This window comes from Thalassophryne amazonica, chromosome 9 (assembly GCF_902500255.1).
Source record: "Thalassophryne amazonica chromosome 9, fThaAma1.1, whole genome shotgun sequence".
In the NCBI taxonomy this organism is placed as follows: domain Eukaryota; kingdom Metazoa; phylum Chordata; class Actinopteri; order Batrachoidiformes; family Batrachoididae; genus Thalassophryne; species Thalassophryne amazonica.
This window is the reverse complement of record NC_047111.1, coordinates 1,902,067-1,918,218: the sequence shown is the minus strand read 5'-3', so window position 1 is coordinate 1,918,218 and position 16,152 is coordinate 1,902,067. Positions and strand designations below refer to the sequence as shown.

General features: G+C 42.0%; 1 protein-coding gene across 2 annotated transcripts in view; it reads left to right on the top strand.

Annotated features, from left to right (window-relative positions):
* Positions 1-16,152, top strand: part of tbl2 (transducin beta like 2) — an 81,529-nt gene that overhangs the window by 17,788 nt on the left and 47,589 nt on the right. The window contains exon 2 of one of the 2 annotated variants that reach the window (XM_034177484.1): positions 5,311-5,429. In XM_034177484.1, the coding sequence (XP_034033375.1) occupies positions 5,311-5,429 (119 nt within the window). Of the gene's footprint in view, positions 1-5,307; positions 5,430-16,152 lie in introns of both variants that reach the window. The other variant, XM_034177482.1, reaches the window with a different exon arrangement.

The window sequence follows — 16,152 nt, the reverse complement described above, 5'->3', positions numbered from 1 at the left end:
AACCATGGAATTGATCAGCTGGTCTCTGAATGCTATTGACACCATTTTTTCTACAAGAAGGTCAGGACCGGGGAATCCTACCTGCCCAGATGGAACGCATCCTGTGGGCTATGTTCTTGACTCCTGGAGTTCTTGGCGTGTGGCATGCTTGGCGCCTTTCTCTGTTGAGGACGTCGAGGATTTATTCATTTTTGGTCTCATGGTAGCAGGGCTGGTACTTTTTTGGCTTATGTGCTGCCCTGATCTGCCGGAAAATTGGCAAGATGGCGGCATCAACAGGTATGAGATTTTTCCGCGGATCCGCGGATTTGTCAGTTCCGGGGGTCGATTTTGTGAAACGTCCAAATCCGTTGAGAAAATTTTAGAGGGGGGGGACGAAGAATGCAAAAAAAATTAATGCCAGGAGTACCTTTAGGGGCTTTCACAGTCGCGTATTCGTAGAGCTGCTCATTACAGTGTTGTGTTTCATTTAAATACGGCCGAAATACGCACATACTCAGCCTTTAACAGTGTTTGTTCATACTTGCAGCTGCATGTGTTCGCGTTTTAATGTGTGCACACAGTCGCGTGTGCCATGCTGCACCAGTTTCAGTGCTATTTTCTGCCTCTGTGGAAGTGCGCTCTGTTCTCTGCTGCATGGTGTGGTGCGGCTCAAAAACAGAGTCATTTAACATCATTATTATTATTATTATTATTTATTTTTTTTATGCAGCGAGTTCGCGTTTATTTTAGTCACACCTCTTTTCAGCTTTGATCAGACTGATCGATCAGGGTGTTTGATGAGCGCACCGACATGCAGCGAGTGCACGTTTATTATAAAGAGTCACAGCACTTTTCAGCTTTGATCAGACTGATCGATCAGGGCGTTTGATGAGCGCACCGACATGCAGCGAGTGCACGTTTATTTTAAAGAGTCACAGCACTTTTCAGCTTTGATCAGACTGATCGATCAGGGCGTTTGATGAGCGCACCGACATGCAGCGAGTGCACGTTTATTATAAAGAGTCACAGCACTTTTCAGCTTTGATCAGACTGATCGATCAGGGCGTTTGATGAGCGCACCGACATGCAGCGAGTGCACGTTTATTATAAAGAGTCACAGCACTTTTCAGCTTTGATCAGGGCGTTTGATGAGCGCACCGACATGCAGCGAGTGCACGTTTATTATAAAGAGTCACAGCACTTTTCAGCTTTGATCAGACTGATCGATCAGGGCGTTTGATGAGCACACCGACATGCAGGGAGTGCACATTTATTATAAAGAGTCACAGCACTTTTCAGCTTTGATCAGACTGATCGATCAGGGCGTTTGATGAGCGCACCGACATGCAGGGAGTGCACATTTATTATAAAGAGTCACAGCACTTTTCAGCTTTGATCAGACTGATCGATCAGGGCGTTTGATGAGCGCACCGACATGCAGCGAGTGCATGTTTATTATAAAGAGTCACAGCACTTTTCAGCTTTAATCAGACTGATCGATGCAGCGAGTGCACGTTTATTATAAAGAGTCACAGCACTTTTCAGCTTTGATCAGACTGATCGATCAGGGTGTTTGATAACTGCACCGACATGCAGCGAGTGCACGTTTTATTTTAAAGAGTCACAGCTCTGATTAGACACAGAGAGAGAGAGAGAGAGGTTTTATTTTATTTTAAGGAGTCTGATAGAATACGCCACTGTGACAGGTCCTTTTGTTTTAATAAAATTGTCATCTATTCAGAGCACTGAGTGTGGTCTTTGTTTATCGCCGACGCAGCAGTCCATCAGTCAGCCGAACGCAGAAGTAACGCTGTGCTGATCAGTGACCAGTACATGTATGTGTGTGTATATTATATACATGTCTACACGTGATGACAGTGTTATAGGTGGAGATCACATCGACTAAATATAAACCTTATATGGTCTGACAGTTCAGTGGACATAGAACATTGGATTATACATGTATTTGAGGATATACATGTATGTTTGTTGACGAGTGTGCGATGCTGAAAGTGGAGAATGCTGAAAATCAAGTAAGTCTAGTCATGAAGAAATATTTTGGTCACAAAAATACACATGTACAGTAGATGGTCTTAGTAAGGGTTTACAGTTTGAATTATAGATATGAACACCTGGCATTTATAGTAGTTTTTAATATCATTTTAGTGCAATTTACATGTTTTAAAACAGCAAAAATGCTTTGGCTTCAGACCCCCTGGCCAGGGCTCTGCCCTGGACCTGCTGGGGTCTGCGGCCCCTGGACCCTGTCTTATTTTCCTCTAAAAATTGAATTTGCCAATCTCATCCCTGCATCAAGAACCACGGGCCCTCGCTTGTCCGTCATGATTAACGAGGTTGGCAAGGCAGTGCATTCTCAGACTGTGATGACTCTTGAACTCAGACGCAGATTGGATGACACCTTGGAGCAGATGCGCGCCTTGCAGATGAAGTTGAAGATTTCAGAGGCTGGTGAATATTCTTAATTCATAATTGGGATTTTGTTGTGCAAGTGGAACTGTTAAAAAGTGTTTTTCACTGCTCAAACCACAACACTCCAGCCTTATCAAGCCTGAAGGTCAAATTGCCCGACTGTTTTTCCTCCAGAGGGATTTGTTTCAGCCTGGGGAACATTTGGCTGTTTCTTATCCAACTCACAAAGGCAATAAACTGTTTTTCACAGGACTGAAGCATGCTCCATTCCCATCCCCCTTTCCGGCGCCTGCTAAACGTCACTCCTTCCCCCTTCGGTGGGGGCGGTGCAGTTTTAGCTGCAGCCCCCATCACTCCCCCCCAAGCTGATGGCGGCGTATCTCAGGGTTGCTGCGTGACCTTCACCCACTTGCCTCAATTTGGTTAACGGACTTTTTCAAACTTAGCGCACATAAAGTTATTTGTCCTGAAGTTATTGTACTTGGCCCCACAAATCTTAGAAGCATGGTGTCTAACCAGATCGTTACTCTGGATGGCATTTCCCTGATCTCTAGTAATACTGTGAGAAATCTTGGAGTCATTTTTGATCAGGATATGTCATTCAAAGCGCATATCAAACAAATATGTAGGACTGCCTTTTTGCATTTACGCAATATCTCTAAAATCAGAAAGGTCTTGTCTCAGAGTGATGCTGAAAAACTAATTCATGCATTTATTTCCTCTAGGCTGGACTATTGTAATTCATTATTATCAGGTTGTCCTAAAAGTTCCCTAAAAAGCCTTCAGTTGGTTCAGAATGCTGCAGCTAGAGTATTGACGGGGACTAGCAGGAGAGAGCATATCTCACCCGTGTTGGCCTCTCTTCATTGGCTTCCTGTTAATTCTAGAATAGAATTTAAAATTCTTCTTCTTACTTATAAGGTTTTGAATAATCAGGTCCCATCTTATCTTAGGGACCTCGTAGTACCATATTACCCCATTAGAGCGCTTCGTTCTCAGACTGCGGGCTTACTTGTAGTTCCTAGGGTTTGTAAGAGTAGAATGGGAGGCAGAGCCTTCAGCTTTCAGGCTCCTCTCCTGTGGAACCAGCTCCCAATTCAGATCAGGGAGACAGATACCCTCTCTACTTTTAAGATTAGGCTTAAAACTTTCCTTTTCGCTAAGGCTTATAGTTAGGGCTGGATCGGGTGACCCTGGACCATCCCTTGGTTATGCTGCTTTAGACGTAGATTGTGGGGGGGGGGGTTCCCATGATGCACTGTTTCTTTCTCTTTTTGCTCCGTATGCACCACTCTGCATTTAATCATTAGTGATCGATCTCTGCCCCCCTTCACGGCATGTCTTTTTCCTGTTTTTTTCCCTCAGCCCCAACCAGTCTCAGCAGAAGACTGCCCCTCCCTGAGCCTGGTTCTGCTGGAGGTTTCTTCCTGTTAAAAGGGAGTTTTTCCTTCCCACTGTTGTCAAGTGCTTGCTCACAGGGGGTCGTTTTGACCGTTGGGGTTTTACATAATTATTGTATGGCCTTGCCTTACAATATAAAGCGCCTTGGGGCAACTGTTTGTTGTGATTTGGCGCTATATAAAAAAATTGATTGATTGATTGATTGACAAGGATATGACAAGAAAAATGGTATTCTACACTAAGCTTTCCACCCTCTCTGTGCCAGCTCCCACCTGTCCGTGGATCTCCAACTTCCTCATGAACAGGACACAGCATGTGAGGCTTGGAGCATCACATCCAGCACACCGACAATCGGCGCTGGCGCCCCCAGCTCTTCTCCCTCTACACAAACCACTGCACCTCAGGGAAATCCTCTGGTAAACTCCTGAAGTTTGTGGACGACACCACCATCATTGGACTCATCCAGGATGGTGATGAGGCTCCATACAGACAGGAGGTGGAACAGCTGGTCCTCTGGTGCGGTCAGAACAACCTGGAGCTGAACCCGCTCAAGACTGTGAAGATGATGGTGGACTCCATCAGGAAGAAGGCACAGCAGAGGATGTACTTCCTGAGACAGCTCAGGAAGTTCATCCTGCCCCAGGAACTGCTCATCATCTTAATACACCCATCATCCAGTCTGTCCTGTGCATCTCTGTTTGGTTTTCCTCCAAACATGACAGGCACAGAAAAGAATCATTGGAGCCAGTCTGCCCTCTATCCAGGACTTATTCTGCTCCAGCTGGTTTCCTGGTTCTGGAAACATCTCTGCAGACCCCTCCCACCCTGGACACACCCTGTTTAAACTCCTCCCCCCGGTTGACATGACAGAGTTCTGTACATCAGAACAACCAGACACAGGAACAGTTTCTGTCCACAGGCCATCACACTGATGAACAACCTGCCAAAAACTCTCATTCATATACTGCATGTATAATGTCAATCTGTTTGTCTGTTTCTCCTTTGCACACTTTTTATTGCACATTTTATTTTGTTTGCATAGTTTTACTGTGAATTGTTCAGTGTTTAGTGTATATGCTCATACAGAGAGAGTACAGTTCAAACCGGAGTCAAATTCCTTGTATTATTTTGTTGTCGATACTTGGAAAATAAAGGCTATTCTGATTCACCATTTCCTTTGTAATTTCCAAATAGCATTAACAGTTTTATATCTATATTTAAGGAACATTTATTCATATCAAGCCACTTTTTAAATTTACTCACTGGTGTGATTTCTTCCAAGTGCTGCTGTGAGTTCTCACTTGTACAAAAAATATTTGTATCATCTGTGAACATAACAAAATGTAGTATTTTTAGTAAGTCATTTATATATAGGATAAACAGTTTTGGTCCTAATATAATTATACTGCATCACAAGTCCCCACAGTGTAATAATTGCATGTGTGCACATTGTGATGTATCATGCAGCCCTACTTACTGTTCTTCTTCTTTCAGCAGAAGACAGTGCCACAAAGGGCCCTGCCATCAAAAAACCCAGGCAGGAAAAGCAGCGCAGCCGTAAAGACAAAGCTCCCCAGCACAGCTTCAGTCATCCACTGCTGGCAGCCTCACTGAAGGTAAAATCAAGACACCATCTTCTTCTCTTTCCAAGGATGTAAGGACATATCCACACTTCACTAGGCATGCTCACTCATCTCCAACCGCTTATCCGGGATCGGGTCATGGGGTCAACAGCTCCAGGGGGGGACCTCAAAGCTCCCTTTCACAGGCCACACATTGACCACCTCTGACTGGGGGATCCTGAGGCATTCCCAGGCCAGTGTGGAGATACAATCTCTACACCTAGTCCTGGGTCCTCCCCAGGGTCTCCTCCCAGATGGATGTGCCTGGAACACCTCCCTAGGTGAGAGTAGGAACGAAGACTGACCAGTAGATCGAGGGCTTCGCCTTTTGGCTCAGCTCCCTTTTCATCACAAAAGTACGGTAAAGCAAATGCAACAGTGCCAGTGTCAGTTCAGTCCAATTTATTCATTTTATATAGAGCCATATCACAACAGAGTTGCCCCAAGGCACTTCACACAGAACAACTCAGAGAAAAAAACAAACAAAATGAACTAAAACATTTGAAAAAAAAAAAAAAAACGAGTTAAAAGGTTTTAAAAAAGCCTGCCATATGAAGGGGAAAATAAGTGCGTCTTAAGTCTGGACTTGAAAGTCTCCACATAATCTGACTCTGTGACCCACAGACTTCTTATTCACCCTAGGGATACAAAGTAGTCCTGCACCCTGAGAATGTAAATTAAGTCAGCTAGTGCCAATCCATGAGCAGTTTTACAGGCCAGCAACAGAACCTTAAAATCTGATCTCACAGAGACAGGAAGTGAATAAATGTCACACTCTGTTGTCCCCTCATTCGTGAACAAGACCTCTTACTTGAACTCCTTCACCACATTTGTACCCTTTCTTTTTTTATTATTATCTTTTTGTTTGAAAAAGGCAACATCACAGTTATAGTCTGCATTTACAATTACAGTTAGTCCTTTTTCAGTTTTACACACTATAAAACAAGCAAATTAAGAACAGTCACAAACATGAACATTGTATCCGAACTAAGCACTCACAGTCATGGAACACTCATTAGAAAAGGGAAATAAAATGGCGATCAACATGAGAAATTCCTGGATGAGTCATGAAAGTTCTGCATGCGTAGGAGATATGAAGGTTATCCATTTGTTCCAAATTTCATAGAAGCAGTCCTTTTGAATTCTCAGAGAGTATGTTAATTTTTCCATTCTATAAATTTCAAATATAGCTTGAAACCAGTTTTCTAACTTTGGAGGTGCCGGGTTCAACCGGTTTCTCATAATTGTTACTGGCCGCTAAAAGGGCCTGTAACAGTTTCACAAATGTTGTACAAATGTTTAAAATCACCGGTCACTTGACTTTTAAACACTGATGTTAACGCCTTATGAACGTCAACCCAGTATTGCTTAAGTTTGGGGCAGTCCCAGAATATGTGCTAATGGTTTGCTTCTGTTGAGCCACATTGTGTCCAACATGCAGGGTTTGTATCTTTATATTTGCCCTGGTAGGGTGACCTAAAATATCGAATGACATTTTTCCGACAGTGTTCCCTCCACATCAGGGAGTTGGTGGAAGACCATTGGAAGCAACATACTTTCTCCCAGTCTTCTGTAGTTATGTTTATTCCCGCTTCATGTTCCCATTTGTCCTTTATATGTAAAGTGCTCCCAGTTTTGGCCTGAAGCAACACATTACACAATCGAGAAATAGCTTTACTTACAGATGTAGTGTATGACAGGCTTAAAATCCTGAAAAAGTCCATTTCAACTGGTGTCAGATTTGTAACCCTACAATTCTTAATAAAATATGCCCTCATCTGAAGGAACCTGGTAAAAATCTGACTTATCCAGTGAGTGTTTAGATTTTAAACTCTAAAAACTCTGCAGTGTGTTCTTATGAGGGAATGAAAGAAATGTTGTTAATCCAAACTTTGTCCATGATTGAAATCTTTTATCTGTTTTATTTTATCTTCAGCTTTCAGGCTCCTCTCCTGTGGAACCAGCTCCCAATTCAGATCAGGGAGACAGACACCCTCTCTACTTTTAAGATTAGGCTTAAAACTTTCCTTTTTGCTAAAGCTTATAGTTAGGGCTGGATCAGGTGACCCTGAACCATCCCTTAGTTATGCTGCTATAGACATAGACTGCTGGGGGGTTCCCATGATGCACTGTTTCTTTCTCTTTTTGCTCTGTATGCACCACTCTGCATTTAATCATTAGTGATCGATCTCTGCTCCCCTCCACAGCATGTCTTTTTCCTGGTTCTCTCCCTCAGCCCCAACCAGTCCCAGCAGAAGACTGCCCCTCCCTGAGCCTGGTTCTGCTGGAGGTTTCTTCCTGTTAAAAGGGAGTTTTTCCTTCCCACTGTCGCCAAGTGCTTGCTCACAGGGGGTCGTTTTGACCATTGGGGTTTTTCCGTAATTATTGTATGACCTTGCCTTACAATATAAAGCGCCTTGGGGCAACTGTTTGTTGTGATTTGGCGCTATATAAAAAAATTGATTGATTGATTGATTTATTAGGTTGGAAATCTGTCATAGGCACACCATCTAAATATTTTTAACATGTTGTTGATCTCACAGGTCTTGACCACTTTCTGCTATATTTTTAGTGTGTGATTAATCCATAAATTCAACCCTGTAAATTGATCTGTTAAGCCCTGGTCCTAACGAATAATGAAGGCTGAAGAAGGAGCCACACAGCATGTTTTCTTTGCTCCCAGAGGGTTTCTTCAACTGTGGTGGGGGTTTTGTGACTCTGAGTGGCTCTTAGAGACATTATCTTCAGTTAACGAGGCTCCTCTCTGAGCGTGGCGCTAATTTCAACAAGTTCAAAATTTAGCAACAACAGTGTGGTGCAGTTTGTGTAGGAGGTTTTAGAGGCGTGTGCGTGGTGCTTACGAGGCTGCTAAATAAAACCGTTTCTAGCTGTAAAAGTATATCTATAGCTGATTTAATATCTGGTTAATGGATCACATGAGCTCCGCTGTGTGTGTGTGCGCGCGCGCGCACTCAGCACTGATCCAAACGAGCATTTAGGCAGAACACCTAAATTGCGTAAAAGAGCAGTTTTGCAGAAATAAACAAACACAAAGTTATAAGTGATCACAGTGTAAAAATGACTGTATTTAATAGTGTTGTGATGTTCGCAAACGAGCCGATTCTTTTCAACGGCTCTTTAATATGAACGAAGGGAGCCGAGTCGCGGCTGCGCGGGAGCCGTTCTTTTTGTCGTTCTTTTTTTTTTCATGCGTGTTTGTTTCACACAGCTCTCAGGAACATCCAGTTACGGTTGCGGCTGTGCCCCCCCCCCCGCATAGAAAGAGAGCAGCTACGGGGGGAGGGGCACAGGCAGCATGTGCCTGAGCTGACTTAGTTATTGTATTCTGTATTTATTTAGATATTTTCTATCAAAATGTGTATCGTATTGCATTGTATGTTCTGTTTTTGCACTAAAAAACTATTTTGAACAAACATTCATTGCAGCTGGCTTTGTTTTTAGAGGAAATCATCCATGCCTTTGTCTCCACGCGGTTGGACTATTGCAACAGCCTGTTCACTTGCCTGGGTAAGAAGGCGATAAATCGTTTGCAGTATGTGCAGAACTCTGCTGCGAGGCTTCTGACCCGCACCAACAGGAGAACCCACATCACGCCTATCTTGGAATCCCTCCACTGGCTCCCTGTTGCCTCCAGAATTAATTTTAAAATCTTGGTTTTGACTTTCAGAGCACTACATGGTCAGGCTCCTGATTACATTGCTGACTTGATTCAGCCCTACACCTCAGCCCGCAGCCTCAGATCTTTAGGTCAGAACCTGTTGATGGTTCCTCGAACCTCCTTTAAAACTCGAGGAGACCGATCTTTTAAAGCCGTAGCGCCTCGTCTCTGGAACGAACTCCCTCTGTCCCTGCGATCCCTGGACTCTGTTGAGATGTTCAAAAAGCAACTAAAGACTCTACTTTTTAAACAGGCTTTTCATGGCCAATAATCTTTTAGTACTGAGTGTTTTACTGTATATTATTGTTTTACCTTGTAAAGTGCTTTGTGACCCCTGTCTATGAAAAGCGCTATATAAATAAAGTTTACTTACTTACTTAACTTACTTTTTAATGTTTATAAGTGTTTAACTATTGCATGAATAACAAGTCAGGGTAGCATCACACACATACACATCCGTGTACAAGGTAAATCCACAGTATTGATGTCTAGGCAGAGGGATGTTGTACCACCTCGTGGAATATTTACAATGAATTCAGACCAAAATTCTTTTCAACATATTATAATGGGGTTATAATCAGTATTTCCAAATAATTCAAACTCAGATAATGGTTGCTAATGGCTGTGATATCAGATTTAAAGTGAATAGAAAAAAAGAACATGTGCAATACAAAAACTTTCAAAATCAAAAAATATATGGAAAGAACAAAAACAAATTGTGTTGGTCTTAATGACCTTTCATTCATTTTTGTGTTTCTCAGTATGAGTTTCCTTGGTTATTTACAATGTGTTAACGCCATCTACTGGCTACTTTAAGCAACAACAGGTTTGGTTTAATGTCAGGTTTCTATTCCCTGTGTTCTCTTCTCGTTTGGAACGAGATTTCAGTCGGTCAACACCAGTCTTTTGCCTGAGCATGCTGTGTTCTCCCCAAGGATTCATGCTTTCGATGTCCACTGCTGGCAGGAAAAGGTAGGGAGACAGAATAGAGGAGCAAATTTGAAAAGTGACCCTGAGATGGCTCATGTCTCTGTCTCTCTGTCTCTGTCTCTGTCTCTCTCTGTCTCTGTCTGTCTGTCTGTCTGTCTCTCTCTCTCTCTGTCTGTCTGTCTCTGTCTCTCTCTGTCTCTCTCTCTCTCTCTCATTGATAATTAAGCCTAAAATACTAAAAAAAAAAAAAAACTGGCTCATATGGCTCTTTTTTTTTTTTTTGAACGGCTCTTTGAAAGGAACGAGCCATAAAGATCCAGATCCCCCCAAAGAGCCATAAATCCCATCTCTAGTGTTTAAAGCCAGGGAAGAAATAAAGCCAGCGGGCCGCAGAGGCAGCAAGGAGCACAGAGGCGGCTCTCCAGGAACCCCTGGTTCGGTTCTAGCTGGTCTGATGCATTACAGTCGGACAGCAGCCTGGCGCACAGCGCACAACTGCGGGACTGTACTGCAGCGTCTATTTTTGTACAGCATTTAAAAAAATGTGACATCTTTAAATGCTGCTGTGAACCTGTGAATTGAAAACCCACACTTTAAAGGGACCAGGTGTGGGGGGCTGGAGGTTTGGACCAAACTCATGCTTGAACGTGCGCCAACATCACGTTATGGTGCTATCACGGCACTACATGGCTTAGTGTGGCTGATGTGAGCCATTTGAGGCTCTAATGACAGGTCGGTCGTGGCTCACTGGAGGCCTCTACGTGGCACATGTGGGTTACAGAGAGGCACCTTCATAGCGGATATGTGATAGATGAAAACGTGGGTCATTCTTTGAATAATCACTGGCACACCCATGCGTGGCTCATTATTCATCCTTCATTACCCAGGCTTTAGGACCTTGTCTGCGATTGCAGTCTGCATGGGGAAATTTGATGTTATGCCCATTTCTATTTTCCGTTTGGCCTCATAATCCTGATTGCACCAATGTAACATAGGAATTAATTGTGAGTCATAGTAGTAAAACCTTAAATTTGGGAGTGATCCCCCTCTTCTGCTTATCTAGTTGTAGGACCGTAAAGCGAATTCTCGGTTCCCTACCCTGCTAAATGAAACGGAAGATCCATTTATCCCATTCCCTGAATTGTGTATTATCCACCTCAACCGGCAAGGTCCTAAAAACATACAATGGACGTGGCAATATATTGATTTTACTGCATTTATTTCACTCGGGAGGAGCTCGGAGTTGAGCCACTGCTCCTCCACGTCGAAAGGAGTCAGTTGAGGTGGCTCGGACATCTTTTCCGGATGCCCCTTGGACGCCTCGCTGGAGAGGTGTTCCGGGCACGTCCCACTGGGAGGAGGCCCTGGGGAAGACCCAGGACACGCTGGAGGGACTACATCTCTCGGCTGGCTTGGGAACGCCTTGGGGTTCCCCCGGAGGAGCTGGGGGAGGTGTGTGTGGTTCGGGAGGTCTGGGCGGCTTTGCTTGAGCTGCTGCCCCCACGACCCTACTCCGGATAAAGCGGAAGAGGATGGATGGATGGATGGATGCATTTATCCTTGCTTTCAACTTTAGAAAGGGGATCAAATTCCACCTATGCAAGTCTGTTTTTATTGTTGAAGATAGTGGTCCATAATTTATTTGTGCTAATTTCAAAAGGTCCTTTGTCATAATGACTCCCAGATATTTCAATGAGTCCATTTCCCACTTAAGCTCAAATTTGTCACGTAACGATTTGGGGAGATTGAAGTTCAAAGTCGTCATCTGTGTTTTAGACACATTTAATCTGTAGCCTGACACATTCCCAAAATTAGATAATATGGCCATCAATTCAGGAAATGAATTTTCAGGCTCCCCTATAAAGACTATTACATTATCTGTTAACATTGCCACTTTTTGCTCATCTTCCCCCACTGAAATGGTAAAGAGGGCAAAAAGAAGAGGGGAAATTGGGCATCCCTGCCTCGTATCTCTCCCCAAGACAAATGAGTCGGAGGTCATTTATCTTAATTTGAGCCTTCGGTTTATTATATAAGTTTTTTATTATCATTAAAAAATTGTCTTCAAATCCAAATCTTGCTAGTACTTTATGTAGAAAAGTCCATCTAACAGAGTCAAAAGCTTTTTCGGCATCTAGCCCTAGTATTAAAGCCTTAGCCTTTGTCTTAATCAAGTGTCCTATTACATGTAGTGTCCTCCTGATATTGTCCAAAGTCTGTCTCCTTTGAATAAAGCCTGTTTGGTCTAAATTGATCAAATCTGGTAATATATTTTCTAGTCTTCGTGCCATGATGTAAATAATTTGTAATCCAAATTTAAAACACTAATAGGTTTGTAGTTAACACACCCTTACCCTTCTTTGGGATGACTGAAATAACTGCATCTCTCCAGGATGGGGGAATTTCTCCTTTTTCTATAACCAAATTAAATACCTTTAATAAAAGATGGGATAGTTCTTGTTTCATAGCCTTATACCAGGGGTGCTCAGGTTTGGTCCTTGAGAGCTACCTTCCTGATACTCTTAGTTGTCTCCCTGCTCCAACACACCTGAATCCAATGAAAGACTCATTAGCAGGCTTTTAATGAGCCTTTCAATGGATTCAGGTGTGTTGGAGCAGGGAGACAACTAAGAGTATCAGGAAGGTAGCTCTCGAGTACCCAACTTGAGCACTCCTGCCTTAGCCACTCTGCAGTGTAACCGTCTGATCCTGGGGATTTCCCTGTCTTTAATCTAGATATGGCCAGGTTCAGTTCTTTAATTGTTATTGGTCGTAATGTCTTGTTTTGAGTATTTGTGAGTTTTGGTAGGTCTAGCGATTTTAAACATTCTTCAATCTGTGTCTCCTTTGGAGTATTTGCTGAATTCCCCCCTATTTCATAATATTTTTGCTTCAAAAAATAATTTTCTTCTGAGTTTCCTGCATGTAAATCTCATCAATTTCACCTTATAGTTTTTTTTTATATTTCCTTTTTCACATTTGAATTTGCTCTGGTACTATCTGCTTCTTGTAGCTGTTTTAGTTTCTCCTGTAAGTCTACTAATTTTCCCCCTTTAATTTCTTCAGATAAGATGTTATTGAAATAAGTTAGCCTCTCAGTACTGCTTTCAACGTGTCCCAAAAGATTGTTTGTGGCACTTCTTCAGTATCATTTAGTTCTTTAATTTCTTCTTTTAACTTCTCCTATTTTAGAATCATTCAAAATGTTGGCGTTCAATTTACATAATCCTTTCCGAGCCGCCTTTTCTAAGAAAATGGTAAGTGAGATTGGACTGTGATCCGAGAGGTCAATTGTCTTTATACTACAATCTCTTACTCTAAATCTGTCAGCATCCAGCATAAAAAAGGAGTCTAGTCTCAAATAAATGGTGTGTGAAGACGAGTAATGTGTGTAGCCTCTACTCTTCAGGTGCAAGTCCCTCCAAACATCCAGGATGCCCAACGTATCATTAACCCCACTTTTTTAGTTAATGAATTTGACCTGAGAGACACCCTTGATGTGTCTAGTTCTGGCTAATTAAAGTCTCCCCCCACAAATTACTATGGCCTGGGAGTTCAGCATGAGGTCAAAGACCATTTGTAAATTGGCCAATCACTTCCTCGGGGGATGTATACATTTATAATGGTTATTTCAATTCCCTCTATTCAGAATCAGAATCACCTTTATTGTCATTGTAATTTGCATTACGAGATTTGAGTGCAACTCCAAAAAGGTGCTTTCCGTGGTGCAAGTAATTTTTAGCCAAATAAAAGATAGTGAAATTTAACAGTAAATTATTCAGAGTATATGTACAACTAACTAATAAACATAAGATAAAATAAAATAAAATGTGGACCAAGTAAAATGTAAAACGAGACTTATATACAACTGTGGAATCATATTACACATGGTTTACAGATATTGCACAAGAAACTTGAAGGTGTGGATTAGTGATTTGTTATTGTTCAGTGCAGTGATCGCTCTGGGGAGAAACTGTCCCTGAGTCTTTGTCCTAGTTTTGATTGACCTATACCATCAGCCAGAGGGTCGTAGGTCAAACAGGTGGTTGCTGGGGTGGGATGTGTCTTTGCTGATGCTGGCAGCTCTGCTGAGGTAGCGAGAGCTGGCAGTGTCCTCCATGCTGGGCAGAGAGCAGCCAGTGATCCCCTGGGCCGTTTTGATCACCTTTTGTAGCGCTCTCCTGTCTGCTGCTGAGCACCCCCCATACCACACTGTGTAGTAGAGCAGTTAAAGCCAACTTTTCACAAGAATCGTTCAGTTTTTGAAGAAAGCATGAAACTTTGCACAGGGATAGTATGGGACCTAAGGACCATGAAAAAAAATAGACCCCAAAAATTGCGCCCCCTGGTGGCTGCCATATTGAATTTTAAAATAGCCACTGAAATTGACCAATTTTTAATATTTCAATTTTTGATATGCAAATGACAGTAATTACAGCCTCTGTCACTGTTTTCAATATCAGGGTATATTTCAATGAAGTTCTGAATCTAGTCATAAGGCAGCCATATTGGATTTCAAGATGGCTGCCTTGTTTTTTACTTTTCTTTGCTTTTCTTAAAAATGACAATAATGCAGGGAAAGAAGTTGATCAAAGTTTAGTATTTTTGGTTCTAAAATCAGTAAATATCAATGAAAGTCAACCTCAAAGGGTCTTGAGGTTCTTATACCAGTGTTATGTAATAATAAAAACACCTATATGGATGCTATGGCACTATTTTATGCTGCCAAGCTGCCCAATACATCAGACATTACAGTTAAGACTGTTACATTTCCAAAGCAAAAGTGCAACTTAAAATCCTATTTAAATTCTTTATCTCTTGTTTGCTTAATAATGCTTATCTTTAATGCATTTCATGATGTTTGGCAAGCTGCTTCATGGCATATGGGGTGCCATATGAGCCAAATTGAGCCAGTATGATGTTTGTCATCGATCACATGTGATGTTATAATTTTGAATGTTTTTGTGGCTTTTTGAAAGCATTAGTATAATTTTCTCGGTATTCATGTTTTCTCTATGTGGTGCATGGACATGTTTGAACTAGATTTCTGCCTCCAGGATTTAAACATAGATCTTTATTACCAGTTACTTAATTTGAAAGGTAATTCTCTGATGTATACTCAACATATATGGCACTGTATGTTAAGTAGGATGCATGGAAAAATAGAAGAAAATATTTTGACAATAGAGTGAAATATGGCAGCCATCTTGAAATCCAGTATGACAAACATCTAGTAGATGAATTGTGAATGAAACTTGCAATCACTACTTCATAAATAAAAAGGCCTGAGGCTTGAATTTTGAATTTGTCACTAAAATAGCAGAGATAATCAATACTTAATTTTAATTGCAACCATTTTGGAATCCAATATGGCCGGCATCAGGCAGTTAATGTAATAGGTTAATTGGACTCCTCATTACTTATGGGTAACTTTTACAATTACGCTTCCATCTTTACAGAGGACTGATATTTTTCATGATCTTCATTTTAAACAAATATGTAGGACTGCTTTTTTGCATTTACGCAATATCTCTAAAATCAGAAAGGTCTTGTCTCAGAGTGATGCTGAAAAACTAATTCATGCATTTGTTTCCTCTAGGCTGGACTATTGTAATTCATTATTATCAGGTTGTCCTAAAAGTTCCCTGAAAAGCCTTCAGTTAATTCAAAATGCTGCAGCTAGAGTACTGACGGGGACTAGAAGGAGAGAGCATATCTCACCCATATTGGCCTCTCTTCATTGGCTTCCTGTTAATTCTAGAATAGAATTTAAAATTCTTCTTCTTACTTATAAGGTTTTGAATAATCAGGTCCCATCTTATCTTAGGGACCTCATAGTACCATATCACCCCAATAGAGCGCTTCGCTCTCAGACTGCAGGCTTACTTGTAGTTCCTAGGGTTTGTAAGAGTAGAATGGGAGGCAGAGCCTTCAGCTTTCAGGCTCCTCTCCTGTGGAACCAGCTCCCAATTCAGATCAGGGAGACAGACACCCTCTCTACTTTTAAGATTAGGCTTAAAACTTTTGCTAAAGCTTATAGTTAGGGCTGGATCAGGTGACCCTAAACCATCCCTTAGTTATGCTGCTATAGACGTAGACTGCTGGGGG